Raw genomic sequence first — 24290 nt, forward strand, 5'->3', positions numbered from 1 at the left:
AACATGACTGAGAATGCACGTAGCAGCATTTGTTGTAATAGCAAAAAACTGGAAACCACCCAAATGACCTTTCATGGTGGAATAGACAGATAAATTTCAAAGGATGAATTAAAAACCCAATGAGCAAAAGGGAAAAAAAGCAAGTCACTCAAGAATACGCAGTGATTTAAAAATACGATGTTCAAAAACAGGTAATAGTAAATGTTTTACTTAGAAATATACATATAAGCAGTTTTTAAAAATAGGAAGAAAAGCAAAGGATTGCTTCACACAACATTCCAGATGGTGGTTACTTTTGGAAGGAAGACAGGGAGGACCTATGGGCCCTTCTCAGATCTGGTCATATTTAATTTCTTTTTTTTTTTAATTTATTTTTATTTTTTTTGGCTGTGTTGGGTCTTCGTTGCTGCGTGTGGGCTTTCTCTAGTTGCGGTGAGCAGGGGCTACTCTGTTGCGATGCACTGGCTTCTCACTGTGGTGGCTTCTCTTGTTGCGGAGCACGGGCTCTAGGTGCACGGGCTTCAGTAGTTTTGGCGTGTGGGCTCAGTAGTTGTGGCTCGTGGGCCCTAGAGCACAGGTTCAGTAGTTGTGGCACATGGGCTTAGTTGCTCCGTGGCATGTGGGATCTTCCCTGACCAGGGCTCGAACCCATGTCCCCTTCATTGGCAGGCAGATTCTTAACCACTGTGCCACCAGGGAAGCCCTTAATTTCTTAAAGAGTTCACAGATGTTTACTTCAGTGTGGTTCTTTGAAACACACTGTGTTTCCATACGGTTTTGTGTGTACGCTAAATTTCACAGGCGCACACCCAAAAGGTAACAGGAGATCACCAAAAACCAGACCCAAAAAAGCTTAAATCAGTGATATGGAGAAAAACCTTTAAAATCTCCCAGAATGCAGGGGGAAAAAAAAAACCCCAAAGTGCTAAAAACAGTAACGGAGACAATGATGAATCTGGAAGGCAGAGAAGGCAATGGAGCCTCGGAATTACAGGTTTTCCCCAAGAAGGAGCAAGACCAATAGGAAATGAAGCAGTAATCAAATCCATAACCGAAGAAGGCGTCCACGATTCAAGTCCACACGTCGGAAACACCGGAAGACCCACGAGCTCTGCCAAGCAGGGGTCAGCCCGGAAACCATTTCATGTTGGCTTTGGAGTACGTTTCTGAGACTGTGTTTACACAGAGGCATGTTTGTTGTTCTGGGAATTGAATCAAAATCACGAAGCTCCTCTGAAAAGACCTGGCTGGGTATAGCCGGCCTGCCCAGTTTTCTGATTCTAGCCCTATTCATCTGCCACGTGTGGCCCGCCCCATCTGGGAACAGAGGCTGGCTTTGCAGCCAAACACCACCGCGGCACGCTTGCCCTCTCTCGCGTCTGTGCTGGAGCGGGGAAGATAGTTAACTATTCGGGATTCAAAGGGATTTCATGCTGCAAATAAGGCTAAGAGGCGGCGGGTGCACAGCGCCGATGAAGCAAGTAAATGAGAACAGCAGCGGGGCTTCCCCGGTGGCGCAGCGGTTGAGAGTCCGCCTGCCGATGCAGCGGACGCGGGTTCGCGCCCCGGTCCGGGAGGATCCCCCATGCCGCGGAGCGGCCGGGCCCGTGCGCCATGGCCGCTGAGCCTGCGCGTCCGGAGCCTGTTGCTCCGCAACGGGAGACGCCGCAGCAGTGAGAGGCCCGCGTATCGCAAAAAAAAAAGAACGGTAGTGAAAGCATCATTCTCCTCCGTGGATTTGTTAAACTTGCAAGACCATTCTAGACAAAGGAGAAGACGGTCTCTCTGGGACCAGAGAGAGAAGGAAGATAGGGGGTCTCTGTTCTCAGTGACTTGTAGGGACCTTTCCATGTCAAGATAATCTGGGAGATGCAAGGGCTAGCGGGGCACCCCTGGAGGCCATGGGAGAGGGTGAGGCCAGAGCTGGAGGTTGGCCCACCCGCCCCAGAAATCCTCTGTGACGCCGGGGCACATGGCCCTCCAGCCATCACGAGCCCTTATTGGACGCCACCTCCCTCTGAAGCTGGCAAACGCTCCTCACCAGTAACTGTGCAGAAACCTCACCAGAGGAAACCCCTCACCGGGGGTTAACGGAAGCCAAAGCATTTCCTCCGGTTCTGAAATAATCTAACCAAGGGGTTTAAATTATCCAGAAAACAGCACCCTCAGAATATTTCTTCTCACTGCACTTTTTCGTTTCCGCTATGTTAGCCATTGCCTGCCGCCCAGGCTGACCTGGTTGAAATAGAGACACAGATGTAGAGAACAAACGTATGGACACCAAGGGGGGAAAGTGTCTGTGTGTGTGTGCCGGAGGGGGGGGTGGATGAATTGGGAGAGTGGGATTGACATATATACACTAAGATGTATAAAAGAGATAACTAATAAGAAAGTAAATAAAGGCAAAAAAAAGAAAAAAACACTTGAAATGAAGGGGAAATTCGCTTAGGCCCAGGGGAGGGCTCTGGCTCCGGGGGGGGGGGGGGGGGCGGGCCCTCTTGTCTTTGCTGGGGCTTAATTTCTAGCCCATCTCCTGGTGAGGCTGGGGCCTTGGCCCTGTGTAGGGAGCCTGAAAGCAGCCAGCAATACGGGGAAGGGTGGGGTGAACAGGATGAGCCTGTTGACTCTTGCTGGGGCCTAGGGTGGGTGGGAGGATGGTAGAGACGTTCTCACTGGCTCACCAGCACCACACACACACACACACACACACACACACACACACACGTGTGCGCGCACCTGATTTTTTTTTTTTGTCTTTGTCGGGTCCTAGTTGCGGCACGCAGGATCTTTAGTTGCGGCATGCGGGATCTTAGTTCCCCCACCAGGGATCGAACCCGCGTCCCCCTGCAGTGGAAGCATGGAGTCTTAACCACTGGACCACCAGGGAAGCCCTGCCTGATGTGTTTTAAAGTGTTATCCTTTAAATTACAAATATGCAAATATTCCTGGGAGGAGTCTCATTTAGCTTTCCCCTAACACCTCAATTCTTAGTTAACACTTTAGAAGGGAGTAGTGGAGAGCCAGAACCTGGTGGGTGGCTGGTGGGTGCCTGGGCTGGGAGGGGAGCTCTGCCCCGGATTGCTTACTTGTGCTCTACACCGCAAGATTGAGGATTCCACCCCAGGTGCTGGGGGGATGGATACAGGGAAACCCTCCCGGGACGGAATAGCGCCTGAGGGCAGGCCATGAACACACTCTCACATGGCAGCGGGAAAACAGAGTCACAGAGCCCAGCCCTTTGTGGATTTAGGTCCTGGGGCCACCCGTCTGCAAGGACATTTGATCTTTTCTCTCCATTGCTCAGTCTTAACACGTAGGAGGTACTGAATGAATGCTGTTCGAATGAATGACTATGCAGACTCCCTCTTCAGAAGTTGTTTGTAAGCTTCGCCTTTCTGAGGGAGGGGAAGTAAGCCGTGAGGAAAGACGACCGCTCTAAACTTAATTCCTACCAAAAGAAGAAAAAGGAAAAAAATTTAAAACAAAACAAGAAAGTGAGAGGAAGAGATGAAGGAAAGAAAGAAGAAAAATAAAACTGTCAGAAAATCAAGTATTTCGGTATGAAAAACTCTCTAGTTTTAATTCTGCTAATTGTCTTAGATGGACAGGCAGACAGATAGGTGTATATATGCATATATAGCTTTTTAGTTATTCCAACCAATATTTGTCTAATCACTTACATTACAGTAGAAACAGTGCCTTTTAACTCCACTTGCCCAGAAAGATGAGGAACCCAATGCTTTTTTCCTTTCCAGCCACTTCTTGCTTTTTGTTGAGACAGCCTGAAATCTGGGGACAGATTATTATTGTTACTATTTTTAAGCACCATTTCTTTCACAGTTTTACTATTTTTCAGTTATATTTACATCAGTTGTCTAGGCTGAATTCTACCTTGCATTTATTTCACTGATGCTGGTGAGTTTTCTGGTACCACTGCGTCCCCCCATTCTGGAGCTTTTTATTTTAATTCATCTGTTTGTCAACTGAGCAATTTTTTAGGAAGACTGGATGCACCTCTGTTTTCAGTTTTTGCTGACAGGATCCACGCACCTTTGGGGGATGAGGATCACAGCCCTCTTCTGATTACAGAGGCAGGTGGAGGTGTCATCCTAGGCACATAGGACGGCAGGTGATGCCGTCTCCACAGGCTGCCTCTGGTTACACGTGTGTGACACAGGCTTGTGACCTGCTTCTGCCCCGCTCGCTTCTCACCCTAAACAAACCTGCACAGTCACATCCGTGCCACAGTCACACACGTCGTATACATGCCGCATCTGCATCCTGCTTGAATAGGGTAGCAGATAATCCAACTGTCAAGTCGTATGGCCATAATCTGGTTTGACTGGACAGATAGCATGTCTGCCATAAAGTAATGCTGAAAATACATGTGCGCGTTACATTAGCACATCCTGTGTTAACTCGCCTTGCTGAGTATCAGCTTGTTGCCCTCGGCAGTAACCATGGCTTTTCATACTCAGCTTGTCACCACGGAAACCTGGTCACTGAGTACTGCCCAGCAGTCTTGAGAGAAGCGTCTCTTCCAACTAACAGCGTGATGCCCTGGGCCCTTTCTCTTTTCAAAGGGATCCAGCTCTGCCTGCCTTTATGCTGGGAAGCCCTGGTTCCCTTTGAAAAGTTGTCCAGGGTTTTCCCATTGTCAAAATTCTGACTCCTGGAGGTTAGGGGTGGGCAGTGACATCAGAGGGGGAGCTTCTCTTTCTGCAGGGGCAGAAATGTCCGTGTTGTGAACTCGTGCTGGTGTTTTCAAACTAACCATCACTTGACTAAGCCTTTCCTATCTTGCTCCACTACAAAAAATTTAATTACTGCTTTCTTTTCCTTCCCTACCAGCACATCCAGATTCAACATACCAGCCACAGACCGTTCCAACACCATGTGTCAACCTGCCAAGCAGCGCAGGGATTTAATAACATTGACATCCAATTACCAACCTGTTATACTTCAATTTAAATCAAAGTAACACATGCGTGTGCTTTTAAGAAAACATCCAGTTGCTCTGAAGAGCTTATGCTGGAGGATGGCGGTCACCTGTCCCGCCCCTCCCTCACCCCGCCCATCACATATGGACTGCTTACTTTAGTTCACATGCTGACTCCTGCCCTGACTTTTTTTTTTTTTAATCTTTATTGGAGTATAATTGCTTCACAATACGGTGTTAGTTTCTGTTGCACACCAAAGCGAATCAGCCATATGCATACGTATATCCCCATATCTCCTCCCTCTTGCGTCTCCCTCCCACCCTCCCTGTCCCACCCCTCTAGGTGGTCACAAAGCACCGAGCTGATCTCCCTGTGCTATGCGGCTGCTTCCCACTAGCTAACTATTTTACATTCGGTAGTGTATATATGTCAGTACTACTCTCACTTCGCCCCAGCTTCCCCCTCCCACCCCGTGTCCTTAAGTCCATTCTCTATGTCTGCATCTTTATTCCTGCCCTGCAACTAGGTTCATCAGTACCATTTTTTTTTTTTAGGTTCCATATATATGCGTTAGAATATGGTATTTGTTTTTCTCTTTCTTACTTCACGCTGTATGACAGACTCTAGGTCCATCCACCTCACTACAAATAACTCAATTTCGTTTCCTTTTATGGCTGAGTAATATTGCATTGTATATATGTGCCACATCTTCTTCATCCATTCATCTGTCGATGGACACTTAGCTGTGTCCTGGCTATTGTAAATAGAGCTGCAGTGAACATTGTGGTGCATGGCTCTTTCTGAATTATGGTTTTCTCAGGCATATGCCAGTAGCGGGAGTGCTGGGTCATACAGAGCTACCATATGACCCGGCGATGCCCTGACTTTCTTACTTTATCAATGTTAGGTACTCTCTATCGACTCGACTCCATGCTCTGAAAGATAAGGAGCTGGCTAGCTTGGACTACTCTGCTTCCCCTCTCTCCTCCTAATTTTTGATACTGTTATTATTATTATTATTATTATTTTTTTTTTTTTTGCGGTACGCGGGCCTCTCACTGCTGTGGCCTCTCCCGTCGCGGAGCACAGGCTCCGGACGCGCAGGCTCAGCGGCCATGGCTCACGGGCCCAGCCGCTCCGCGGCATGTGGGATCTACCCGGACCGGGGCACGAACCCGTGTCCCCTGCATCGGCAGGCGGACTCTCAACCACTGCGCCACCAGGGAAGCCCCTGTTATTATTTTTTAACTCTTTGATTACATTTGTAACTTTCTATACTATTTGCCTCTTTCTTCTTCCATCAACTTTAACATTCACACCTCCACTCCTTCTGCATGAGTTGTGGGTACAAATGCCTCTATTCTTCCCTCCATACTCTCACCTCCCTCCTTTTCTAGATGACACCCTTACTAATAGATTGCCAGGATTGTACGTTTAGACTGTTCTGTTGCTGTAGTTAATTCTTCCGTGCTTTGTGACTTATGCCTCAGTCTTAGTTTACAAAGGTGACTGAGTGATGACAGGAAGAGGCTAATGCCATTGAAAGAAGAATTGATTGCTTACAGTTCCCAAAAGAAGGGGGCATTCCACGCCACTCAGGGCCACATGGGGAAGCACCAGAGGCAGAAAGGAGTGAAGGGAAAGCATGCGCCACAGCCTTTAATGGGGTTTCTACGGGAACAGCAGAGCAGCGCAGGGTAAGTATCTTAGGGTGGGCTAGGTTGAATAGTTTCAGCGGCCGCTGGGGCATAGAGGCTGGCCCTGGTTGCCTGGTATCTGGCCCTGGGTTGAGTTAGGGTAGGGGGACTATTGGCTTGGTGAGTGAGAGTTAGGTAAAGGGGGTGGTTAGAGTGTAGACTCAGGATCAGTTGGAGGGTTTGTAATATGACTTTCACATACCTGCAAAAGCTGCATCACAGGGGAGATGTAAACAGCTTTGGCCATCGGTTTGGCGAATGGATGCCAAGTAGACAAATACAGAATCTAAGAAAATAGCACTTTGTCTCTAGGTTAATTAATTCTAAGATCTGAAAATCAATAAATAGCATTTAATTTCACAAACCTGTATATGATTTTGTAAGAGGGTGAAAAGGGCAGGTTCAGGAGCTATACTGCCCCGGGTCCTATTTTTATTTTGTTCTTCCCTGTTTGGGTCACGTGTTCTCTCTGTGCCTGATTTCCTCATCTGTAAAATAGAACTGTTAATACCACCCACCTCATCGGATTTTTGTGAGAGTTAAATAAGTTATATATAAAATTCTTGGAATGGTGCCTGACACATACAAAGTGCTCAATAATTATTAGGGATTTAAATTTTTTTATCATTTTGTAAACATTAAACACCTAAGGGTGGGCTTCCCTGGTGGCACAGTGGTTGAGAGTCCGCCTGCTGATGCAGGCGACACGGGTTCGTGCCCCGGTCTGGGAAGATCCCACAGGCCGTGGAGCCTGTGCGTCCGGAGCCTGTGCTCCGGAACGGGAGAGGCCACAACAGTGAGAGGCCCGCGTACCGAGAAAAAAAAAAAAAAGAAAAACACCTCAGGATCAAATGATATGTGAAGATCACATTTTGGTAATTTGTGACTCCTCGACCCCTGGACCATCCAAAGGAAAACATTCCTAGTATCATGATCAAATGGATTTCTTTTTAACTCTTTATATCTTAAACCACATCACAGTTTAAGTTCCCTAATATTTGGACCATGACTTTCTGGTATGATTTTAGTTTTCCCTTGGAGTTTTTTATTGCCCTTTGTTCTCATTGACAAAAAATAATGAAACTCTATGTCCTTTTATGCAGCTCCTTGAGTTTACCTTCTATTGCGTGGAGCCTTCTCTTTTCCTGTCAGAAACCCCTGCAGACCCTTTTCCGGCTCTCTCCTGCACTACTTACTGAAAGCCGTCTTCATGGCATTTCCCTTTGACTCACCTGCTGAGTTGGAGACACTGTTTCTAGGATCTTGTCTTTCTTGTTTTTCACCTCTGTTTTGTTGGAGCTCATCCTGAAGTAACTTCTTAAAAAGAGACCATATATAGGAAAATTGGAGTCCTTGCAAGTCTAAAAATGTCTCTATTCTCTTGTTTCATTGACAGTTTGGTAGAATTCTAGATGCAAAGTCTTTTAGTATCTAGTGTGCCAATGATAAGTCTGATGCTGTTCTAATTCTGGTTTCCTTGTAAGAGACCTATTTTTTCTTTCTGGAAGCTTCTAGGATCTTTTTATATTTATAACTAAGTGATTTTATGAGTATGTATTTTACTTTCCTTTTTTTCTGCCTTAAATTCAATTAAAAACCTTTTAATCTGAAGTCTCATGTCCTTTTTCAGCTCCTGGAAATGTTTTTCTATTGCTCTGTTTCTGAGGAGTCTATTATTAGGAATTTGACCCCTCAGGTTGAGCATTTTTGACTTCATCATTTCTTCCACTTTTTTCTGTTTCTTCATCTTTGTGCTCCAACCTTCCAAATTTTCTCATTTTTATCTTCCGGCCTTTATTTTACATTTTTATATTTCTGCATTATAGTTTTAGTTTCTAGGGGCCTTTTCTTATTCTCCAATTGTTCCTTTTTTGTAGCATGTTGTTCGTATTTGATGAATGAGCCTATATATATTTTAAGTCCCTGAATTTAACTTTCCTACTTTATTCAGTTAATTACCAACCTATCCGATTGTTTCCTTTTTCTAGAAGTGTGTAGAGGTTGGATGTCCTGCCAGAGGTGTGGAGGCTTAACTGCCTTGAAAAAGCAATCATTTATTTGCTCATCTGCAGCTTGGGCTGGGCTCATCAGGGTGATTCTTTTGCTGGTGTCTCCTGGTGTCATTCATGGACCATAGTCATCTGACAGTTTGACTGAGGTCAGGGTCCAAGAAGCCTCACTCCTCTGCAGCCGCTGCTGGCTGTTGGCTGGGGTGTCTTGGTTCTTCTCCGTGTGGCCTTTTGTCCTTCTTACACTGGACTAGGCTCTCTCATGATGGCAGCAGTGTTCCAAACTGGTCAGAAGTTTTCACATGTTACTTCTGCCACATTTTACGTGTCAAAGCAAATCACAGGCCTAGACCAGATTCAAGAGGTGGGGAAAATAGATTCCACCTCTTGATGGGAAAAGAGGAAAATAATTTGGGACCATGTTTAATCTACTACAACCTCCCAGGCAATGTCTCCCTCTGTCTTAACTCGGGCTGCCATAACAAAATAACATACGCAAGGGGCTTAATAGGAGTTTATTTCTCACAGTTCTGGAGGCTGGAAGTTCCAGATCAGGGTGCCAGCACATTCAGTTCCCAGTGAGGGCTCTCTTCCTGGCTTGCAGACTGCCATCTCACTGTGTCCTTACACAGAGGAGAGAAAGGCAAGCTCTCCGGTATCTCTTCCTATAAGGACGTTAATCCCATCGTGAGGGCCCCACCCTTATGACCTCATCTAAACCTAATTACCTCCCAAAGACCCCCATCTCCAAATACCATCACGCTGGGGTTTATGGCTTCAATATATGAATTTGGGGATGGGGCACAGTTCAGTCCATAGCACCCTCTAAGAGCCAGTGTTTCCGTTAAGTAAGCTGAGTTGAAAGCCTTGAAATCTGGATATGTGTTCAGTAATCTCAGCTGATGGGTATTTGTCAGGCATCTAGCATGTGCTAGCAGGTGCCGGGGGGCTTGGGGGGCTCCTGCTGTCATGGTGCTTTCAACCTGGTGCAAGAAACAGACATGTAAATAGGCCTTCATAACAATGTGTGTGCACTGAAGTGGGAGACCTGCATGGTTCTGTGGAAGCTTCTGGATAAAAGTAATTTCCTAAAGGCTGGATTTCATTCTCCCAGCCCAGGGAAGGAAGAAGAATCGGCGTGTACAAAGGCCTGGGGGCGTGGACAGCTTAGTGTGGTCCTGGAGTGGGAGTGGCTATGTTGGGTGATCCCCAGGGCTGGGGAGAGAGGCAGGAGCTGGCGGAGCCCTGGGGTCTTATTTGACACGTTGTGGAGTCTAGCTTGCCTGTCAGAGCTCCTGGGAAGCCAGCACTGTGTGTGTGTTTGTGTGTGTGTGTGTGCGTGTAGATATATGTGTGTGTGTGTTCAGGTAATGGGGTAGGGAGAGCTATGCTGTCTCCCTGCCAGGGTGGGTGGACCCTTTAAGAGACATTCAGTAACAGGCCATTTCCCACGGCTTTTCAAGACTGGAGCATGTTAAGCAAACAGAATGTGGTCCCCTGAAGGCAGAGTCCCACGCTCTGTCCCCAGGGACAGTTCCTTTGTTTTGCCAACTTGGTTTGTTCATTCAGTCACTCAGTCAGCAACATTCCTGCCACGTACAGCCTCGTAGCTGGGTCCTGGGAATACAGGGATGGCTCCGGCACAGCCCTGCCCTGGAAGAGCTCACAGCTTCTTAGCTGGGTGAGGGTCTGGGGCAGCAGAGCTGCTCTGATTATGCATAAAGTGGCACTGAAGGCTTCCTAGGGGAAGTGTTCCTGCCTCATGGAGCCAAGGGTGAAGGGCACTCCAGGTGCAAGGAACAGCATGTGCGAAGGCCAGACTGTCCCCCCACTCCCACCCCTGGGGTGAGGAGCGGAGAGCGTGGTCGCCTCCCCTGAGTTGACGCAGGTGAACTCCTGAGTCGCGTGGGAGGTGGGGAGAGGTGGTAACACACGGAAGGCAGAGCGGGGAGCAGGGGCAGAGGTCTTAGGCCGCCCCTCCCACATCCTCCCTGGAGGCCAGTGCCCTAGACGTGCCCTTCTGTCCAACAGGCTCTGCCAATTACCACCTTCTCCAGCCACAGCCGTTCAGGAAATGCCGATGATTAGCGATTGTTATCATGGTAATTAAAATTCCCTGGGAACAGCTTGGCTAATATCCATCAGTATCTGCTGTCAGGTTGGCAGCGAGGTGAAATTGGAATGAAAACCTCAAGGCAGAGGAGCACCAGCGCGCGAGGCGGAGCAGCAGCGCGCGAGGCGGAGCAACGCACGCGCGCGCGAGGCGGTGCGAGGGGAGGATTTAAGGCTGAAGCCACCCCACACCCTGGCCTCCCGCAAGTGTCATGGGGGCTGTGTGGGTTTTTTCTCATTAAATGGCATTTTCAAGGTTAGCTGCTTTGCTGGCCTTATCACAGGGAACCACTCGTGGGGAGCAGAGCGTGGCTTTGCAGAATCACACGGCTTCTCCAAAAAGCAAAGGTTTTCCCCATCCGCGGCCCTAGACAGGATGGTTGGGGGTTAATTTCCACGGAGGGCTTTTCCCACCGCTGTTCTTGGGGAGCGAGTCAAGCGTTGATGCCAGGCTGTGGGTGATAGGCTTGGATGCCCACAGCAGAAATCACGTGATTAAAAGCTACTGCATTTTACAGGGTGGCGGTGGGCAGCAAGGCGGGAGAAGGTCTGAGGACATGCCGGGACTGGTGTGGGGGGAGGGGAGATGGCTGCTCAGAACTGGGGGTCCCTCACCCCTCGCCTCACCAGTTGGACTCTCCCACGTGGAAGGCATTTTCCAAAACACCCGACAGTGTCTTGAATGCACCCCTACACGGTGTGCCCCCCATACCTGTGTGCTCTCGTCCCTCTGCCTCGGGGACTCAGAAAACGCTGCTCCTCCAACTGGTCCGGGATCACCAGCCAGTCTGGTCTGGTCTCTGCCCATCACAGCAGTATCCGGCCTTCCACCTGAACTGCAGCGCCAGCACGAGAGAAACGGACAGACCAAGGCCCCGGTACAATGAACTAACCTGCCTCCTAGACCCCAGGGAGGCGCTGCACGCCTGGCAGACCTGTGGGGCCATGGCCCCTGCTGCGCATAAATATCGGGGTGAATTGTATGAAACTGACAGGGGTTTTTATAGGTCAAAAATGGTTGAACACACACACACACACACAAAGGCTGAATATCAGTAGTTTCATGCAATTCAACCTAATACTTTGGGTCTTGTGCTCTTTATCCCGTTTTCCAAAAGCACTTGACTGATCAGTGTTTTTTAAGTGGGTGGTAGGGGTGGAGGTGGATCGTTGCAACAGGAAATGAAGCTGATGGCATGGGGCCCGCTGGCTGGGATATGCCAGGGTGGGCAGGGGCAGCCGGGGCTGTGGGTCTCACTGGTGCTCGAGGAAAGACTGGGAGCACGTGGCTGCCTTGTGCCCTGAAGTTCAAGGTCAGGGATGTGCACCTTGGCACGCCCTGCTAGGCACTCCCTCTTTATCCCCCTTTTAATCTGAAGTGGTAAATCCACTTGATTAATTACAAGAACTTGGGTGAAACCCTCCGGCCACTTCCCCAGGAAGGCGACAGACTATATGGATTGGGTCACGCTCCAGCAAACAAGCCACGGCTGCCAATTCAGTCGTTCAGCCGGTGTTTACGGAGCCCCTACTGTGTGTCAGGCGTGTGCTAGGAGCTTAAAGATCCAGTGTTGAGCAGAGACGCCCTGGGCCTCCCTCCCGGCTGGTAGACTCCGGTGGGAGAGACAGACAAAAATAAAGGACCAGCCAAAAGGTGGAAGCAACCCAGTGTCCATCAACGGATGAGTGGATAAAGAAAATGTGGTGTACACATAAAACGGAATATTATTCAGCCTCGAAAAAGGAAGAAAGTTCTGACACATGTTGATGAACCTTAAGGACATTATGCTCAGTGAAATAACGAATACTGTATGTACGTCAAAAAGTCAAGTACTCTATGATTCCACTTAATTCGTAGATAGAAAGTAGAACAGTGGTCACCAGGGTTTGGGGGAGATGGGCCTGGGGACTTGTTTAATGGGTAAAGTTTCAGTTTTACAAGATTAAAAGAGTTCTGGAAATGGGCTACCCAACAATGTGAATGGACTTAACATACTGAACTGTACACTTAGAAAGGGTTATGATGGTAAATTTTATAGTGTGTGTATTTTAACACAATTGAGAGTGTAATGTGGGGTCCCTGCCCTGAAGTCACTTAGTGCCCCGCTGGGGATTTGACTTTTCTTCCTGAGGGCAGTCTGACGATATACGTCATCACCTATGTACGCTATACGTCATCATCTATGTATATATATCCCTTGACCCGGCAGTTTCACTCCTGGGATATTTCCTAAGGCAGTAACCGACAGCCGTCTGATGATGGGTGTGCCACAATGATGTTTGCAGCACTGTTCAGAAGAGTGAAAAATTGGAAACAATTTAAACTCCCATCAGTGGCGGGTTGATTTAATTAAGTTTAATAAATCCAAACTATAGAACCATAGTTTCATGTGGAGACCGTTACTTATGAACACAGTACAACTGCTGTGATATATAGTTAAGTATCATATAATAGCATCTACATGACCCTATTCTTCCAAAAAGGAAGGAAGGAAAGGAGGGAGGGAGGGAGGGAGGGAGGGAGGAAAACTGAATTGTATATATGCCCAGAAAAGGGTGTAAGAAAATTCACAACACAGTGTTAAGCAGGGCTCTATCTGTGTGACCTTCCTCATTTTGCTTTTTTGTTATTGTCCTAATTTTGCACGATGTGTATGTATTTCTCAGGGGAAAAAAGGCAAAGCAACGTCCATGGTGGGGGTCAGAGAGGCAGTGCAATGCGGGTCCTAAGCCCACCCAGAGCCCACCATGCCCAGATGGCTTTCGAGGGCTTGCTTCACTTGGTCCCCCCGAGACCCAGACGTGTTGGGGGCAGGAGGCTGGCACGCCCAGGGGAGGGCAGGCAAAGCCAGCAGCGATGGATGCCCAGGCCTTCGCTTAGCAGAGGGAGGCCAAGTGAGCCCCTCACCAGCCCCCCATGGCCCTGGGCTTGGACACCTGGTCTCGGGAGCCACACAGCAGCTCTACAAGGACAGGGTAGCCTTGGTGGCGGCTGTTTGTGTTTGTTTCCTCTCCCTATATGACACCTCCCTGCCCTCTAGGCATCTAGACACTTAGCATCCATGATGGTGATGTCTGACCCGCTGAGGATTTACCCCCTGCTCAACCACAATTTAGCAAGCCCCTACTTCACATCTGTAGACTGTTGGGATGAGACTCGGGGAACCTTCAGTGTGGAGTAGAGGCCAATAGAATGGTAGGCTGGCCTTGGGCAAGTTGCTTAACTTGTCCGAGCCTCAGTTTTCCCATCTGGAAAGTGGGAATAATAATAGAGCTTCCTCAAGGAACCGTTATCACCAGATGCCTCTGGGAATGGGAAAGGAGACTTTAATTTCACACTTTGTGAATTTTAGATCATGTGCATGTATTACTGATTCGAAGAAATATCTACATATCGCAGGAGGGCTGCGAGAGGACCAGAAAGGGTTTTCCAAGGCGGCTCCAAGAAGCATTCATCTCTACGTTATTCGAGAGCCACACGCAAAAGCAGGCCCTTCTGCACAGGGAAGCTGGGAGGGAGGGCTGAGTGACTCGTGCCCGGGACAGTGTTTGGACTCAGTGGTCCAGTGCCTGGCACTCTGGAGCATAAGGAGGTGACTGCCGTCTACTTGGAGAAATAGATACACCTCACTCCACAAGGGAACAGTAAGTGCTACAGTTAAGGTTCTGCAGACCCATTACTAGGGTTGAGTTCCGCTAGGAAAACTTGCTGGGTAGGTTCCAAGTGGGAAGAACTGTCTGTCCTTTTGCTGTGTTGGAGAACCCTGTGCACATTGGTATATTAAAGGCTCTGAGAAGTCCTGCAGTAACAGAGCTTGGTTTAACTTGGTGCTTCTTGATGGACATGAAGGAGAACTCTTCTTTTTTCTTTTCTTTCTTTCTTTCTTTTTTTTTTTGGCTTGGTCCCTGCTAACAGCCCACAGATCCAGTTGGTGTAGAGGAGTTGGGGAGTGGGAAACACTGTCCTCTAGAGAATCAGGGCAGACTCTGGCCCTTTGATTTGATTTGATTTGGGTTTTTTAACGTCTTTATTGGAGTATAACTGCTTTACAATGGTGTGTCAGTTTCTGCTTTATAACAAAGTGAATCAGCTATACATATACATATATTCCCATATCTCCTCCCTCTTTCGTCTCCCTCCCACCCTCCCTATCCCACCCCTCTAGGTGGTCACAAAGCACCAAGCTGATCTCCCTGTGCTATGTGGCTGCTTCCCACTAGCTATCTATTTTACGTTTGGTAGTGTATATATGTCCATGACACTCTCTCACTTCATCCCAGCTTACCCTTCCCCCTGCCCGTGTCCTCAAGTCCATTCTCTATGTCTGTGTCTTTATTCCTGTCCTGCCCCTAGGTTCTTCAGACCCTTTTTTTTTTTTTAGATTCCATATATATGTGTTGGCATACGGTATTTATTTTTCTCTTTCTGACTTACTTCACTCTGTATGGCAGACTCTAGGTCCATCTACCTCACTACAAATGACTCAGTTTCGTTTCTTTTTATGGCTGAGTAATATTCCATCGTATATATGTGCCACATCTTCTTTATCCATTCATCTGTCGATGGACACTTAGGTTGCTTCCATGTCCTGGCTATTGTAAATAGAGCTGCAATGAACGTGGTGGTACATGACTCTTTTTGAATTATGGTTTTCTCAGGGTATATGCCCAGTAGTGGGATTGCTGGGTCATACTGTAGTTCTATTTGTAGTTTTTTAAGGAACCTCCATACTGTTCTCCACAGTGGCTGTATCAATTTACATTCCCACCAGCAGTGCAAGAGGGTTCCCTTTTCTCCACCCTCTCCAGCATTGATTGTTTGTAGATTTTTTGATGATTGGCCTTTTGGTTTTAAATTGTCCCTTTTGAGTAGGAGACTCGGTCCCCTGGTTGTAAAGCTGTGCACGTTTGTCAGATGACAGGAGGAGGGTGACAGTGACGCTAGTGGGCACCATGTGTGCCGAGTGGCTGCTCTGCGCCTGGCACCAATCTATGGGAATTTACATTCACTTGCAAGCCTGACCCTCATGGCCGTCCTGGGAGCTGGCACTGTTCCTGCCTTCCACCTACCGATGATAAAACTGAGGGTCACGAAGGTTGATGCGTCCAGATCTCCCGGCTGCGGGATGACAGATCCAGGATTCAAACCCACACATCTGCTCTGAGCCGCCAAGGCTTCCTCTTCTCAGAAAAGGTCACCTCCTTCCTTCATACGCTCCCACTCTTCTTATAAATACCCTGAACACATTTCCTTCATCAGGAAAGAGATTACAGAGCACTTGGCGTTTTCTGAAGCAGGCGTTAAGGGTTCGGGAACCTTATTGCACTCGCTGCTCTGAATTCTAATCTGTGGCTCTCGCTAAACTCCGGGGGCCCGTCTGTGCCCCGCACAGAGATAATCACATCCCGAGAAGCTCTCCAAGACCATGGTCAGTGCCAGGCCGTGGCCAGCCCAGCTCGTCCCCTGACCTCTCGTCGCTCTGCCCAGAGTCTCGAGGGGAAGGGGCAGCCCGGAGGAATGCAGTGGCCTCTTGAGCGCCTTCTGGGAGGCGGGGCCGGCTGGGGGCAGGGTACGGGGAGGACTGCTCTGCATCCTGTGCTCTGAGCAGGTGTCTCCCCCTCCAGGTCTGGAAGAGGTCGGGGGCCTGGTTCTACAGAGGGATCCCCAAGTACATCCTGCCCCTGAAGACCCCCGGCCAGGCCGATCGCCCCCACTTCCGACCATTGCCCACAGAGCCAGCAGAGCAAGAGCCCAGAAGTACTGAGAGCAGCCGCGTCTACACGTGGGCCCGAGAGAGAGGTGAGTCCCCACCGCGCCCTCTCCGGGATGGCAACCCACATCTGAGCCATCGGCAAACCAAGCTGCATGCACCAGGCCGGGGCCCACCACCCCTCCACGGGGCTCACGCTGGGCCTTGCCCCTCTCTGTGCCCTTGGCTCCCCGCCTGCACCACGTGGGTGGCTGGTCCTCAGCAGGGTGCTTGCTTGCATCAGGAGGGTCCCCCGGGGGCCGTTTCACCAGTAAGCACTAATTAGGGGGCAGCAATGCCATGGACAGCACTAGGGATCTGTGCAGAAATGTGATGCCAGTTGAGGTTTTTTGCAAAGTATGAAAATACATCTTTCTAAGGCAGGTCTGTACCACCTCTTTTCAGTGCTTGCCTATGTCTCAGGAAGGGGGACTCCTGGCTTCCCTGGTCTTAACAAGCAAAGTGACGGTGTGCCCAGGGCCCCTTGGTGTTTGTGGTGACTGCACTGATGTGGGTGTGTCCTAAGTGGCCACCATCAGAAGGGGAATGCGCCCCATGGGTCATGATAACGGTGCTTGGGGTGGTGGACGGCTCTCCACTGCTTGCATGATGCTTTAGCGCTTGTGATTTTATCTTCAAAGTTCCTGGTCTCGCAACAGACTCTGGAGGTGGACAGAACAGGTATATTGTAGCCCCATTTTATAGATGAGTAGCCTGAGGCCCAGAGAAGAGGAGGGATTTTCTCAGTTCGGTGTGGCAGAGCTGGAACCAAAAGGTGGGGTCCTGCCCTTGCGTCTTTGACTCCTTCTGCCCTGAAATGTTGGAGTTTCAGCCCAAGACTCAGGGTCTGAGGGTCCTACATGAGACACAGCAGCCAGAGGGATGGGGGCTTATCCTGTTTCTGGGGACGATGGACCCAAGACAGTAGACATGGCATCTGCTTCTGAGGGGCTCTCGAACATCTCCATGTTTGGATTATGACCTGGCATTTACCTTCTTGTCATTTGGACTTTGGTTTTCTTGTTACAAAAGTAAGGCATGTTTATTAATACAGTTTTGAAAGTTGTCAAATGATATAATGTTGAGGTAAAAATCCCCTGTAGGTCAGCCCTTCCAGACATAACTGGCATTAACAGCTTGGTGTCTGTTCTCCAGATACTTTTTCTCGGCATCACTCGGGTTTTTGCAGCCAGCCTTCCTGCCTAATTCTCCTGGGCTCTGTTTGCCCTTCTAATTCCCGTGAGTTCACCTTCCCTGCCATCACTGCCACAGAGCAGCCTCGGTGGGGACCACGGCAAGTGCAGGTGCAACCTGGGCAGTCAGGGGGCAGCGGACGGCCAGAGGGGAGCCCCTTTTCCACCCTCAGCGCCGGGGCTTTCTCCTGCCCCAGCCTGGTCGGGGTGCATCTGTGTCCCTCAGACCGAGGGAAGAGGTACGGCTGTGGAGGCTGAAGCTGGGGGACACTGGTGGGTCTAGAATGTTGTTTCCCATAGATTGAGGAGGAGAGACCTTGAGGCCTCACCCCGAGGGGCCTCAGTGCCCTGGCTGCTCCAGCACCAGTGCGGCACACATGAGCACGCATGCGTGCACACACACACGCACACGCACACGCACACACATCCCTAGGGAAGGGCAGGACCTTCTCTTGTCTCCTCGTCAGCCACGCAGACACACAGATGCCCTTTTAATTATGTGGGCAAGGAGGCCAGCGGCCCACACACTTGGAGTTGGCACCGTTATTAACTGACTTTGCAGTGAGGCCGGGCCAGGCAACGTGGAGGTCCCCCCAACCCCGGTGTGAACTCGGTCTCCCTCCGCAGACTGGGTTGGAAGCCCCCCAGGCCCCCAGAGCACGAGGCCGCTGGAAAGTGGCTTCCCCTCGCCATCTGCAGCCCCATCATCAGTGGTGCGGGGTGTCAGGCAGGAGGCTGGAGTCAGAGCTGCGGTCTGTGGTCCAGATCAGAGCCTGTGTGCTAAGCCTGGCCCTCGTAGCACCCCATTCAGCCCCAACTGAGCTTGGGCCAGACAGAAACAGAGTGACCAGCACTGGGGTGTGGGCTCCCCCAACCATGCTGGAAGCTGTCTGCAGGCAGGGCCGTGTCTGTCCTGAACAGGCCGATTCCTCAGCACGTAGCCTGGGAGAGGCACGAGGTAGACGCTTATCAGGTGATTGAGTGGAAGAATGAAGGGATGAACTACCCACCTGCTCCGGGATGTTTGAAAGGCCTATGGAGGGATTTTCATTAGGACCTCAGGCTCCCCTGGGTCAGGGGTCTGGTGGACAGCCCAAGAGGCTGTGAAAACCACCTTGCTCTCCTGAGGCAGCTCTCCTCCCGCATCCCTGTCTCCAGGGCTAGCCCCACAGTCCCTGCTCCCTTATGTGGAAGCTGATCCTGACACCAGCTCCCTCTCTCTGACCGCCCCGTCACCGGCCCCTGCCACACTCTCTCCTCTGTCTTTCACTCTCCCTCCCTCCCTCCCTTTTGGGCAGGTACACCTGTGTCTCCCAGCTTCTCCCCCACCATCCCAGCTCACTTCACTTGGAAGAGGAAGGGGAATCAATAGATAGAAGCCAAGAAGTTTGCAGGCCACAGAGCAATCAAGTGAAATGTATTGATGTTTTTGAGGCAGGTCCCTTTTCTTCCTCCTTTAAATTGTCTTGGTTAATTTTTAATTACATGAGCGTACCTGATAAATTTTTAACAAGTTAAACAATTCAGAAGTCTATGAAGAATTAAAATCTCTCCTGCCATCATCTCCAAACCCCTTTCTCCCTATTCCTACCAACATATACTTGATACAGGGTTATGTTTTCTTTCGTTTTTATTTGAACAACAAAAATAGCCTCTTACCCATAACTCTGCATGTTGCTTTTTTCACTTAACAGAATATCATGGGCATCCCTCCAGGTCAATAGACACATAGATTTTACTTTATTCTTTTTAATGGCTGAGTAAAATCCCATCATATCATATATTGTGATTTAATTATTCACCTATTGATGGACATTCAAATGATTTCTGGCTTTTTGCCACTGCAGGCAGTACTGAAACATCCTTATATGTGTATGATGCTTCTATTTCCGTGGGGCAGGTTTCCAAAAACGGGTTGTGTGTTTTAAATGTCAATAGACATTACCAAACTATATTCTGAAAATGTTACAGTTTTTTTTGTTTTTGTTTTCGTTATTTTTGGCGGTACACGGGCCTCTCACTGTTGTGGCCTCTCCCATTGCGGAGCACAGGTTCTGGACGCGCAGGCTCAGTGGCCATGGCTCACGGGCCCAGCCGCTCCGCGGCATGTGGGATCCTCCCGGACCGGGGCACGAACCCGTGTCCCCTGCATCGGCAGGCGGACTCTCAACCACTGTGCCACCAGGGAAGCCCTGTTATAGTTTTTTATACCCACCTATACCTGCATCCTTGCCTGCCATGAATATTTTTGGTGTTTATCATTTTGGCCAGTAGGCTAGAAGAAAAATGATATTTCATTTTTCTGATTTGTACATTTGAACGTGTCTTCATGTCTTATTATTTATTGATTATTTAAGCTTCCTCTTTTAAAACTTGCCTGTTTAAACTCATCGCTCATTTTTTATTATGTTCTTTATTTTCTCTTACTGATTTGCAGATGCTCCTTAGGGGTATTAAATGGGTTGCAAACCTTTTTCTCCTTGACTTTATATTTTGTTTGACTTTAGTGTTTACTTATAGTATTTCGCCAGTTAAAAACAATTTCTTTTCATTTTTGTGAAGTCAAGTATGTCTTTCTCTTGCTTTGTGGCTCATAGGTTTCCTATCTTCCTTTGAAATGTCTTCTTCTACAAGGTTAAAAAAAATCTGTTAAATAAAAAGTTTAAGTAGTATGAGAATAAAAGGAAATACTTAAATATGATAAAATTACTCAAAAAGCAGAAATGTAACACCAAATATCATATTAACTGATAAAGCACTGAAGCCATGTTCTATCAAAAGACAAGTCAAGAATACCTCCATCACCATCATTCAACAGTATACTGTAGTATTTAACTAATGTAAAAGGCAAGAAAATAAAATAATCTGTCACTATTGGAAAAGAAAAAATTCTCTTATTTGCAGGTGATGTAATTGTATACCAAGAAAACCCAAGAGGGTCTATTAAAACAACCCACCAGGATTAATAAGAGAATTTGGGAAGTGACAGGACACAGAGTAAATCAATAGTTTACACCAAAAAATCAACAGTTTTACTCTATACTGACTAATTAGAACTGGAAAAATCCATTCATAATTGCAACAAAAATTGTAAAATGCCCAGAAACAAATTTTAAAAAAGAATTATAGGTCAAACATGGAGAAAATTATAGAATCTTATCAAAGGACACACAGTGGAATATTACTCAGCCATAAAAAAGAATGAAATCATGCCATTTGCAGCAACATGGATGGACTTAGAGGTTATCATACTAAGTGAAGTAAGTCAGACAAAGATAAATATCATATGATGTCACTTATATGTGGAATCTTAAAAAATGATACAAATGAACTCATTTACAGAACAGAAATAGACTCACAGACATAGAAAACAAACTTATAGTTGCCAAAGGGGAAAAGGAGGGGAGGGATAAATTAGGGATTTGGGTTTAACAAATACACACTACTGTATGTAAACTAGATAAACAAGGACCTACTGTATAGCATAGGGAACTATATTCGATATCTTGTAATAACCTATAATGGAGAAGAATCTGAAAAAGAGTGTGTGTGTGTGTGTGTGTGTGTGTGTAACTAAATCACTTTGCTGTACACCTAAAACATTGTAAATCGACTGTACTTCCATTTTTTTAAAGTTACTATAGTCAAGAGAAACAGTGTAGTGTTGTCACCAGAATAAATGGAATATTTATATAGATAAGTGGAACAGAATAGAAGAATAATAGACCTAAGGATGTATGGAAGCTAAACATAGGTAGCTTTTCAGTTCAACGGGAAAATAACTCATTTATTCATCCACCAGGGCTAGCATAATTAGATTTCCATCCCATTCCATCTGTATCCAGAAACACATTGCAGACAGATTGAAGATCTAAATGTTAGAAATAACACAGTGAATGTATTAGAGAAAGATTAGAAGTGTTTCTTTCCTCTGTGTCAAACTCAGAGATACTCTGGCGCCTACAGGACAGGTAGGCTGACTACCTGAGTTGGCTATGCTCTCCCTCCTGTGGACACTGGGTGTTGATTTTGGTCCAGGATTTGCGTGCAGACCCCTTGGTGAGCCCCCAACGAGCTTGCTCATAGCAGGACAGTCATTCTTTCTCCAGGATGGGGTAGGGAAACAGTGTGACCTGAGTTCCTCCTGTGACTGACTCTGGGTCCGACCTGGCTGCCTCTGGGGAAAGGGCTCCACCCTCCCAGCCAGTCAATCCAACGGGACTGCGTGCTCCACGCTGCTTTCCCTTGGGAGGTCGTCGCTCCAAGTTTATGGCAGCAATAAATATAGTCAGTTTTTGTGTACTCCCAGGCCTCTTTGTTCCCTTGAGAAATATAAGGTGTAAATAGTGGAACCAGTACTGTGGGCTCTTAGGTCTTAATCTCTTTCAAGTTGGACCCACCCCTTCTGCAGGCATCTTTCCTCTCAGCTGGATTCCCACCCTCGGGCAGTGTGTGGAAAGATATTTGCTGGGTGTAGGGATATTAATCTGGCATATTTGGGTAATAAGAGATTACATTTTTTTTCTCACGTGCTTTTCTTTTTTTTTTTGGCTGCGTTGGGTCTTTGTTGCTGCGCAGGGGCTTCTAGTTGCAGGCAGCGGGGGCTACTCTTCATTGCTGTGCACAGGCTTCTCGTCGCGGTGGCTTCCCTTGTTGTGGAGCACGGGCTCTAGGCACGTGGGCTTCAGTAGTTGTGGCTCGTGGGCTCTAGAGCGCAGGCTCAGTAGTTGTGGCGCATGGGCTTAGTTGCTCCGCAGCATGTGGGATCTTCTCAGACCAGGGCTCGAACCCACGTCCCCTGCATTGGCAGGCAGATTCTTAACCACTGCGCCACCAGGGAAGCCCTTCTCATATACTTGAAAGCTTAGAGGAGGCAACTGCAGCTTTGGTTCAGCAGCTCAGTGAGGTCAGGACAGATGTCTTGATATTTCTTGCTCTTTCCCTCACGGTCACAAGATGATTGCTACAGTTCCAGCCATCACTATAAGGAAAAGAAGAAAGATTAAAGAGGAGGCTGGAACATTAAGCTTTTCCCTTCTGCAGCCTTGCATTATAATAGAAGCAGGCTGGTACTTGCGCTGGAGGAGCCTGATGCCCTGTTGATGGAGAGCTGAACTGATCTGACTGAAGTCGTTATGTGTGGCAGCTTTTCTCAGATAGGATTTTGTGCTTCTCTGCCTCCAAGGCCGAGGACACTTAACGTGATGGTGCTTATTTTCTTCAGTCCCCAGTGCTGTGACTGGGAGACAGCACTGCCCTGGGTCTGCTCTGTGGCTGGCCTGCCCCGCTTTTCCCAGCTGTGGCTGTACACCTGTGATGGGGTGGGGGCAGCGCTGAAGCCCCAAGTCTCGGGTCCGTACAGCGCTCCGGGGGTATTTTAGGATGTGTGTCCTTTTCTCAGATGGGAGCCAGAGAGTCGAGGTTCCTGGGAGACCGAGGTTCCTGGATCTGTGAGGCTTTGCTATATTCACCTCTCTAGGGAGCCTGGGGCCAGGCAGGGGTTGGGGGCCGGGGGCCCATCGCCATCTAAAGCTTTCATCACTGCCCTGTGGACTGGCCGGACTGGGGAGGCCTTTCCATTCTGCCCGCCCCGCTAGACCCCCAAAAGCCCCAGCTGAACACAGGCAGGTGCCCTGAGCGCCCAGTAGCCACGAGGCAAACTCCCTTTCCCCTCCCCTCTGAGGCCCGGGTGCAATCCCTCCCCAGGACCCTCCGCAGGAACCCTCCCTCCTCCCACCCTCCGTCATCCCCCTGAGCAGAGGACAGGCTTCCTGGGTGGAACTGAACAGAATGACACACTGGTCACTTCAAGGTCTGTTCTGGAAAAGTACTTCGAGGTTTTGGATTTTTTCCAGCTGGGTAGTTTTAAGAAAAATCAGAGTTTCATTATCGCTTTATTGGTTCACTAGGTTTTAAACAAAATTTTTTTTAAAATCCCGAACTGTGGTTCTGTTTGCAGTCCAGTGAAAGCAAGCTTCGAGGTTGTTTGGGTTAAGCAGTCTGGTTCAGCTCAGCTGCAAATGTTTTCCTGGGGCCGCCCTTCCTGAATGAACCCTCAGCCAGCCTTCCCGCCCCTGCGCCGCCATCTCCTGTCCCCCTGGAGAAGCCGAGTCATTGGTACTGCATTGGCTTCAGCCAGAGCTCCTTGACTCACAGCCATTATCTCATCTGATGCTCAGAACAGCCTATGGGGCAGCTAAGGACGTGAAATTGGCTCTAAGTGATGGAGGACGAGTGGGGTGTCTGCCCAAGGTCACATAGGCTGCCGCTAAGAGGGCCTGGGATGCAGGCTTCTGAATCCCAGCCCACTCTCCTCCCCTCTGAGAGCAGCTCGGAGTAAAGCTGTTACCCAAATCGCCACACACACTGGCTTTCCCCTTTCGGACTTGGTTCAAGGGTTTCTGGTTGCCAGGCTGCTGAGGAAGTTCTCCCAGAAGCAGGGATGGAGAGGTAGGCTTTCGAGGCCTGTGGGGATGGGGGGATATGGTAGCATCTTCTTCTGCTTCTCAGGGAACTCTCGGATCAGCTCCGTTCCCCAGCCTCTGCCCGTCCAGCAGCTGGTACTCAGCTGCAAGTCTGCATGCCCTTC

General features: G+C 48.6%; 1 protein-coding gene across 7 annotated transcripts in view; it reads left to right on the top strand.

Annotated features, from left to right (window-relative positions):
• Positions 1 to 24290, top strand: part of RPH3AL (rabphilin 3A like (without C2 domains)) — a 125379-nt gene that overhangs the window by 77597 nt on the left and 23492 nt on the right. For 5 of the 7 annotated variants that reach the window (XR_003437974.1, XR_003437975.1, XM_027130565.1 and 2 more), the window contains one exon: positions 16384 to 16558. The exons of the other annotated variants lie outside the window; for them this stretch is intronic. Coding sequence is in view for 3 of the 5 variants with exons in the window: in XM_027130565.1 (XP_026986366.1) it covers positions 16384 to 16558 (175 nt within the window). In the remaining 2 variants the exon portion in view is untranslated. The remainder of the gene's footprint in view (positions 1 to 16383; positions 16559 to 24290) is intronic. 7 annotated transcript variants of the gene reach the window in all.

Source organism: Aethalodelphis obliquidens, unplaced genomic scaffold (assembly GCF_003676395.1).
Source record: "Aethalodelphis obliquidens isolate GAN/ISIS:26980383/991018 unplaced genomic scaffold, ASM367639v1 scaffold38, whole genome shotgun sequence".
NCBI lineage: Eukaryota > Metazoa > Chordata > Mammalia > Artiodactyla > Delphinidae > Aethalodelphis > Aethalodelphis obliquidens.